General features: G+C 45.2%; 1 protein-coding gene across 2 annotated transcripts in view; it reads left to right on the forward strand.

Annotated features, from left to right (window-relative positions):
• Nucleotides 1-8,579, forward strand: part of MKL2 (MKL/myocardin-like 2) — a 165,882-nt gene that overhangs the window by 144,254 nt on the left and 13,049 nt on the right. For both annotated transcript variants that reach the window (XM_012647813.1, XM_012647815.1), the window contains 3 exons: nucleotides 599-846; nucleotides 5,803-5,935; nucleotides 6,743-7,786. In XM_012647813.1, coding sequence (XP_012503267.1) covers nucleotides 599-846; nucleotides 5,803-5,935; nucleotides 6,743-7,786 — 1,425 coding nt within the window. The remainder of the gene's footprint in view (nucleotides 1-598; nucleotides 847-5,802; nucleotides 5,936-6,742; nucleotides 7,787-8,579) is intronic.

Consider the following 8,579-nt stretch of genomic DNA (forward strand, 5'->3'; position numbering starts at 1 on the left):
TACATGGTTATAGTGAAGTATACTTAATCTCTTCCCCATTGTATATTATCACTATGAGATAATCTATGTAAGCGCTTGGCAGTGTGTCTGCACAGAGACCCAAGGTGAATGTTTGCCGAGTTTGAATAGATAATGCTGGGCGGAGCATCCTGCCCATACCCTAAGGGAGCAACCCTGCAGGGGAAAATGTCCCAGTCAAAGTAAATATGCAGATGTCATGGTGCCTTTTTTTTTTTTTTTTGAGACAGGGTCTTGCTCTGTCACCCAGGCTAGAGTACAGTGGCCTCATCATAGCTCACTGTAACCTTGAACTACTTGGGCTCAAGTGATCCTCCTGCCTCAGCTTCCCAAGAAACTGGGACTACAGGCACGCACCACCACGCCCAGCCAATTTGTCTATTATTTGTAGAGATAAAACCTCGCTCTTGCTCAGGCTTGCCATGGCTCTTGAAATGTATTTAGCACGTTGCTTTCCAAAGTGTCTGTACCTGTTTCTAAGGTACATTGCTTTTTAATTTCAAATCATTTAGGCACACAGAATAGACTTCATGTGGTGACATCTCTTTAAATGCTCTTATTTTCTTTTTCTCAAAAATAGCAAAGCCATCCCAAGAATCCAAACGACAAGCACCGTAGCAAAAAGTGCAAAGATCCCAAACCACGGGTGAAGAAGTTGAAGTACCACCAATACATTCCACCAGATCAGAAAGGGGAGAAGAACGAGCCGCAGATGGACTCCAACTACGCCCGCCTGCTCCAGCAGCAGCAACTGTTCCTGCAGCTGCAGATCCTGAGCCAGCAGAAGCAGCACTACAACTACCAGACCATCCTGCCTGCGCCGTTCAAGTACGGGTGGCGGGGGGAGGGAGTCACTGCTGGCTGCACTAGGGTTTTTTATGAGGAACCGTAAATTACTGAAGGTTGGATGTTGTGATTTATTTCTGCTCAATGATTATTTTCATTTTGTTTCTGTCCTCCAGAATAGGTTCTGAACTTTTACAAGTTAGCAATGCCTTTTCACAGTTATTCACCCTGGAAAGATTTGCCTGTTGTGTACTCAAAACAGTATTAGATGCTCTAGATAAGCATACAGCGTGTAAGGCCTGGCGTAACGCTAAAAAGAAGAGACAGGTGGGCATAAAACCTGGAATGGTCAAGGAGAGGCAGGATATTTATCTGGGGAAGGCCCTTCCCAGCACAGGGCAGCGACGCGAGCGCTAGTGCAGAGGAAGGAGTAAGCAGGGGCCTGTGTACTGGACGGTGAGAAAAATCTCCTGAGCAGAAAATGCAATTTGTTTTTAAGACAAGTGGAAGACAAAACTGAGTAGAGCCGGTGTCTGGAGGTACCTGCGGTTGAGCAGAAGACGTTCCTCGCTGTGGCAGAGGGCAGTGCTACACAGTGAGGCCGACACGCAGGAGAGAAAGTTATATCCTGGTGTCGACGGATGCGACGACGGAAGGGCGCTGACCGTGCAGAGGGTGTTTCCACAGACAGTTGAATTCTCGGGGACCAGCAGCTGTGGACAAGGAAGATGCTTCCAAAGTTTGAACCCAACTGTGAGGGACAGAAGGCCGTGAGTTCTGATAGTTCCTGAGACCAAAGTCATAGCAAGACATCCATAGCTAATTGTAATTATGTAATGAAGGAAATTTCTAGATATCCACCCCCAATATTTCTTTTTCTAAGAAACATATAATTTCCCTAACTTTTCAGGAGAAAGTACAATTGGCATTCAACTCTAGAAAAAGATGCAAAAGCTCGGTCATTACAAGGAAAAATTGTTCTCCGTGATCAAGCCGTGCGGTTTATGCTCATGTGCCTGTAGAAACTTGTGTTTTCACGTGTAAACTCAGCATCCGCCATAGGCAGCCCCTGTTTTCTAGGAGCAGAAAGGGATTCAAAACCCACTGAAAAGCTTCTCTGTTAAGAAACACCTTCTCATAGGCAAATGATTATCAATCCTTTTTTTCCTCTTCGGATTCAGATATCTTAAGAAAGATTAAACCTATTAGTAATTCAGGCCTTATTAAATCTAAAAATCAGGGCATGGAGATAAAGGAGAAGGAATTCTGTAGCATGTTATTATTTTAAGAGCAAGCAGGCCCGAGTGAACTGTTGACGTTGGAAGGGACCCAGGGAAGGCCACAGAGAACTGGAAGAGAATCAGAGACAAACTGCCGCTACTCGACACTTTGTCCGGGCGCCGGGAGGCATCCTCCACCGCCACCCTCCTCTGGCATTGGCCACCAACAATAATGACGGTAACAGCGGGCTCAGAGCTATTTACTGTTATCCTTACAATGCACCAGGCACTGTGCCTAACTCCTCATGCCATCCTCACTGTAAGTCCAGGAGGAATTGCTGCTGTTGACCCCGTTCCCAGATGAGGAAACTGCGCAACTGAAAATCCCATAAAAGGATTTTTCGCGCTATCCGTCTATGAAACCGTCTTTTTTGTAGTGGAAGAACTTGGCTGTGTGGGCCATCCTTGTAGATGGGAAGAACACACCTGAGGAGTGCAGCAGCTGAACTCCTAACAATTTGTCTTCCATTAAGGCCTCAGTTCCACTCTGCTCTTCAGACATTCCCACCGCTACAATAACCAAGCCCACCCAAGGGCAGTATCATACAAAAAGATCCAGGAACTAGTAGGAGACGAGAACACTCACTTTTGGGTATTGTTTCACCTCACGAAGACTGAACATGAGTCCTGTTTGATTTCCAGATCCTAAAAACGGAGACCTTGTTTTCTAACACATTGTTTAACTTCACCAAAATTCCAGGAAACTGAAAGTCCTATAGTGTCCGTAGGAGTGGGATTTTACCTGTATGGTGCAGCCTTTGATACCACGGACGGACAAAAGCCTGAAGAGACTAGGCTCTAGTCAAACCCAGTTTGTCCGCGCTCACTGAAAGGGCACGGAAGGTCCTGGAAGGCCACGTCATCCCTCTGAACTTCAGGTCTCTCACCTGCACAGTGATCACATTCGTCAGCTACCCCTAGCTTAGTCTCCATTGATTTAACAGAAAAATAGATTAATTCAGTCTTTAACAGAAATAGGTTAAACACCAAACTCTTAATCATAATATTGTAGAATCTCAACCAAAAAGATAGCATGAATAGAATAATTACTTTAAATCGTGCATTCTCAAAGGGATGATATTACAAGGGAGCACGAAGTGGTTCGGGAGAGATACACTGCTCTTTTATGTAATAAAGCACAGACATGTATACGATACATAGACGCGTGCAGTATATCTGTGGTGTTGAAACTTCAGGGAGAGGGCAATTTGGAAAAAAATGTCTAAAAGCCTCCTTGGGGGGATAATAATGAATGAAAATTATGTTGAGAAACATTGATTTAAAGAAAATATTTTTATAACTCGTAATACGAGATTTAAAAGTTGAATTTTTAGAAAGGAGAATAATGATATATACAATATTTGTCATTTCATCCAAACTTCATCTCAAAAACTATGTTTAATTTCAGCAGAATTCAGGCAGGTTAAAAAGACCTCAAGATGAATGTCAAAAGTTAGCTGTTGGACAGGTGTTGGTTGTGGCTCACGCCTGTCATCCTAACACTCTGCGGGAGGCCAAGGCAGGAGAATTGCTTCAGCTCAGTTCTAGACCAGCCTGAGCAAGAGCAAGACCCCCTCTGTACCAAAAATAGGAAAAATTAGCCGTGTGTGATGGTCTGCACCTGTGGTCCCAGCTACTCTGGAGGCTGAGGCAGGAGGATCACTTGAGCCCAGGAGTGTGAGGTTGTACTGAGCTATGATGATGCCACCGCACTCCAGCCTGGGCAACAGAGTGAGATTCTGTCTAAAAAAAAAAAAAAGAGAGCTGTTGACAGAGCCAGCGTTGGCTTCCACCACAGGCTTCCTGAACCTTCTTGGATAAAGCTCATCCAACTGGCTGTCACCCATGAGCATTGTCACCTCAGATCCCTATTTCAGGAGGTGGAATTCCAAGTCTCTTTGGCTTCAGCACCAAAGGCTTTGTATGTGACAGGGAAGCCTGAGGCTGCGATGGGATTGGCTGTAGTGTCAACCGTCATGTGTACCTTTAATAGCTATCAACCATCAGAAAAGGAAGCCAAGAGTGTCACAGCTGGAAGATGTTGAGGAGGGATCTGGCTTTGACGTGGAAAGGGGCTTAGGGAAATTAGTGCAAAGCACCTGACTTTAGAATTTGACAACTGATGCACCAATTTCTTTTATATAAACTTTTTAAATTGAAGTATAACTTACATACAGAGAAGTCTATAAATTATAAGTGAAAATTGATGCCAAAGTAAATACACCCCTCTACCCACCATCCAAACCAAGAAATGGAATATTATCAGTGTCCCAAAAGCCCCTTTTAGGTCCGCTCTTAGTGACTATCCTGACTTCTATCCCCAAAGATCAGTTTTGCCTGTTTGTGAACTTTATATAAATGTAATCTTATAGCACACTTTAGTGTCTGGCTTTTTTTGCTGAACACTGTTTGTCTCATGCATCTTTATTGGTGCAGATAGCAGTAGTTAATTTTCATCTCTGGTTAATGTTCCGTGTATGACTGTACCATAAATGTACGCTTCCATCATACTCTTAATGGATAGGTGGGTTGCTTCCAGTTGGGGCCATAATGAATGTTCTAGTCTGTATCTTTTGGTACACATATGTATGTCTTTCTGTCACATGTCTGTCTAGGAATGGAAATGCTGGATCATAGGACAGATGTTTTTCTTTAGTATATTAAACAGTTTTAAAAAGTGGACGCACCAGTGGACGCACCAGTTCACACTTCTGCCAGCAGCGTATGAGCGTTCTGGTTGTCCTTAGTACTTGGTATCATCAGTCTTATTCGTCAGAGCAATTCTACTGGGTGTGCAAGGCTGTTTTGTCATGATTTGCATTTGCATTTTCCTCATACCTAGTGAGGTTAAGCCCTTGTTCACATAATTGTTGACGATTTGGATATACTTTCTGGTGCTATATCTGTCCAAAAATGGGAAAACTCATTTTTCCATTGGGTTTTCTGTGTTTTTCTTACTAACTTGTAATATTCTAGATGAGGCCTTTGTCAGAAATGTGTATCGCAGATATCTTGTCCTGTTCTGTGGCTTGACTTTTCACTGTCTTAAAGGGGTCCCTACTACTTGGTGCTTTTTATGTCCTGTTTAAGGAATCTTTGCCTAACCAAAGGCCACGATTATCCTAAGTTTTCTTCTAACAGCTTTATTGCTTTCATAATTCACATTTAGATTTTGGAGAATGATGCGAGGTAGGAGTCGATCAAGAGCCACGTTTTTTCTGTGAGAATATCCACTTGGGCCCAGCCCCAGTCACTGGAAGGACCACTCTCCTCCACTGCACTGCAGTATCATATCTTTGGTAACATGAGGGCCCACGTACGTGGGGTCTGTTTGCGGATTCTCCATTCTCGCCCACTTGTCTGTTCTGTCCTTGCCTCAGCACCACACCGTGGGAACAGTTGGCTTTGTAATATACATTGACACCTGGTGGTGTGACTCTTCCAGCTTTGCTTTTCTTCAAGAATGCCGTGGCCATTCTTGGTCCTTGGCATTTCCATAAAGCTTAAAATCGCCGTCTAAATTTCCACCAAACAAGCAAACAAAAACCTGCAGGGATTTTACTGGGATCTGATTTAGTTGGCGTCTTTACAATATTGAGTCTTCCAATCCATAACCGTGGTATTTTTCTCTTTATAAGTTAGTCAAAGTGTTAATAGAGGAAATGTCAAATCTAGAAATTATTTTATTATAAACTCTAATTTTCTTTTTCTTTTGAAGGCCACTCAGTGACAAAAACAACAACAGTGGGAATTCAGCTTTGAACAATACCACACCTACCACACCAAGACAGAACACACCTGCTCCTGTGAGAAAGCCGGGACCTCTGCCTTCTAGCTTGGATGACTTAAAGGTGATAATTCCAAGTATAGCTTATTCACCCATGAATACCACAGAAATGTAAATGGTTTGCCAGGTTTGTCTAGCAGATGTCAGTAGTTTTCAATAGATGTTAACTTTCCCAACAATAGGATAATCTTTATAGAGGTACTTTTCTTTTTACTTCCATTAATTTCTTTTTAAATGACCAATAATAACTATCATTTACTGAGCATGTACCGTGTGCAGACACCTTGCCAGTTCTGTTGGATTCCAGAGGCTGTGATTTTTTTTTCTTCCCTGCTCAATGCCAAGTTTGGGAGAAGCAGGAAAATGTAACAGTTAACGTAAGCTCCAGGGCCACCCTTCCTGGGTTTCTGTCCCAGCTCAGCCTTCTGTTGTCTGTGGTAGTTTGGACGAGTGCTTCAACCTGTCTGCCTTGATCTCCTCATCTGTCAAATGGGAAGAAGAATGATACTGACCCCTCATGGGGTCATGTGAAGACTAGCTGAAAGAATAAAGCGCTTCTAACAGTGTCTTGCACATGGCAGCTAATCAGTAAATGTAGCTGTTATCGTCATCATCATTCCGGGTAGTATGTCTTTTCTTTGATGTAAAAGAGGAGTTGCCCTCTAAAAACCCTTACGTTATCACTGGCCTTCCCAGTGCTTCAGGTGTGTAATTGTATGTGTTTGTGTCAAAAGAAAAACGGTCCCACTTTCAGATACGCAGTAACGTGGAGTCGTCTGGCAGACGTGGGTACCTTTCCCATCACAGAAGTGTACCACAAAGTTGTCAGAAAGTTACAATACCAACAGATCTGCTTTGTTTGTACCTCCAGGTATCAGAACTGAAAACAGAACTGAAGTTAAGGGGTCTGCCGGTATCGGGCACCAAACCGGACCTCATTGAACGCCTGAAACCCTACCAGGAAGTGAACAGCAGCAGCCTTGCTGCTGGCAGCATCGTGGCAGTGTCATCGTCAGCCATCGTCACCAATAACCCAGAAGTGACCGTGGCACTGCCGGTCACAACACTACATAACGCCGTGACTAGCTCAGTCTCCACCTTCAAGACAGAATTGCCATCTGTCGGAACCAGCACCGTTGCCCGGGTGGAAAATGCTCACTCCCCTCTGCCAGTCTCGCCGGCTCCCTCCGAACAGTCCAGCCTCAGCACCGACGACACGAGCATGGCGGACACTTTCACCGAGATTATGACCATGATGTCTCCTTCACAGTTCCTGTGTTCCTCTCCTTTGAGAGTGGCAAACAACGAGGACAGCCTGAGCCCCACCAGCAGCACCCTGTCAAACCTGGAACTGGACGCGGCTGAGAAGGACCGCAAGCTCCAGGAGAAAGAGAAGCAGATCGAAGAGCTAAAGAGGAAACTGGAACAAGAGCAGAAGCTTGTGGAAGTTCTGAAAATGCAGCTCGAGGTTGAAAAACGAGGGCAGCAGCAACGGCCGCTGGAACCCCAGCCCAGCGCCCCAGCGCATTCTGTCAACAAGGCAGATCAGAAACATGGCAGCGTCGGTTCCTGCGTCAAAGACGAGACCTCGCTCTCGCTCCCTGACTGCTCTAGCTCCAGGCAGCCTGTCCCGGGGGCCAGCCACCCTGTAGCCCAGCCTGTCTCTACAGGTGGCCAGACCCTTGTTGCCAAAAAGGCCGTAGTTATCAAGCAAGAGGTCCCCGTGGCCCAGGCGGAGCAGCAGAGCGTCGTCTCACAGTTTTACGTGAGTTCCCAGGGACAGCCACCACCTGCCGTTGTCGCTCAGCCCCAGGCTTTACTGACCACACAAACTGCTCAGCTGCTGCTCCCGGTGTCCATCCAGGGCTCGAATGTCACCTCAGTACAACTCCCAGTAGGCAGCCTCAAACTCCAGGTGTGGAGTGTGTCTTCTAACTACTTTGCCTTACAGCACGCATAGGTTGGAAACTGCTAAGGACGGAACATACCTGAGCTTTTTCATAAATGCATCCACAGCAGGCTTCACAGTTGCAGAAAACTCGTGCATGTGTGGGAGGGTCATTCAAACATTTAAATAGCTAGCGCTGTTTTTATATAGTAAAAACAAACATAAGGTGCTTTTTCTATTCCTGTTAGCCTTTCCCTTTAATGAACATAGCGTCACATGTCTAGACATTTCCTGCATACCAGTGACATTACCGTCATGACAGTAGCTGCTGCTGTGAACACTGTCCACATGCAGGGCACAGCATCCGCACTTCAAATGGCTGGCTTCACTTATCCTCCCTTCCCCCAGAAGGTGCAGGTGCCACAGCCCGGCTCTAGGTAGGGGCACTGTGGCCTGCAAGGGGCACTTGGCAAGTTGCCCAGTGACAGAGTTGGCATTTAAACCTAGGTCTTCTGACGCCAGAGCTTTCCCTCTTAGACTCATTCTTGTATCCTGCCTCCCAAATTTAGTTCTTGAAAGGAAAGGTACTGTTAACGCAAAGATGCTGAAACTAAGGAAAATATGACCACAAATTTAAGAGTGAGGATGTTATTGAAAGATGATAAAACACTGATGAGCATGAAATTCCCTTCGGTGCCTACGTAACCTATGTGTTTACCTTAAGTTGTTTTCATGTAACGTGCTCTTGGTAGCTTTTACCCAAATGTGGACCACAGGTAAACAAGAAACCATTTGGGGCCGGGCGCGGTGGCTCACGCCT

This window comes from Propithecus coquereli, unplaced genomic scaffold (assembly GCF_000956105.1).
Source record: "Propithecus coquereli isolate 6110/MARCELLA unplaced genomic scaffold, Pcoq_1.0 Scaffold27, whole genome shotgun sequence".
Taxonomy (NCBI): domain Eukaryota; kingdom Metazoa; phylum Chordata; class Mammalia; order Primates; family Indriidae; genus Propithecus; species Propithecus coquereli.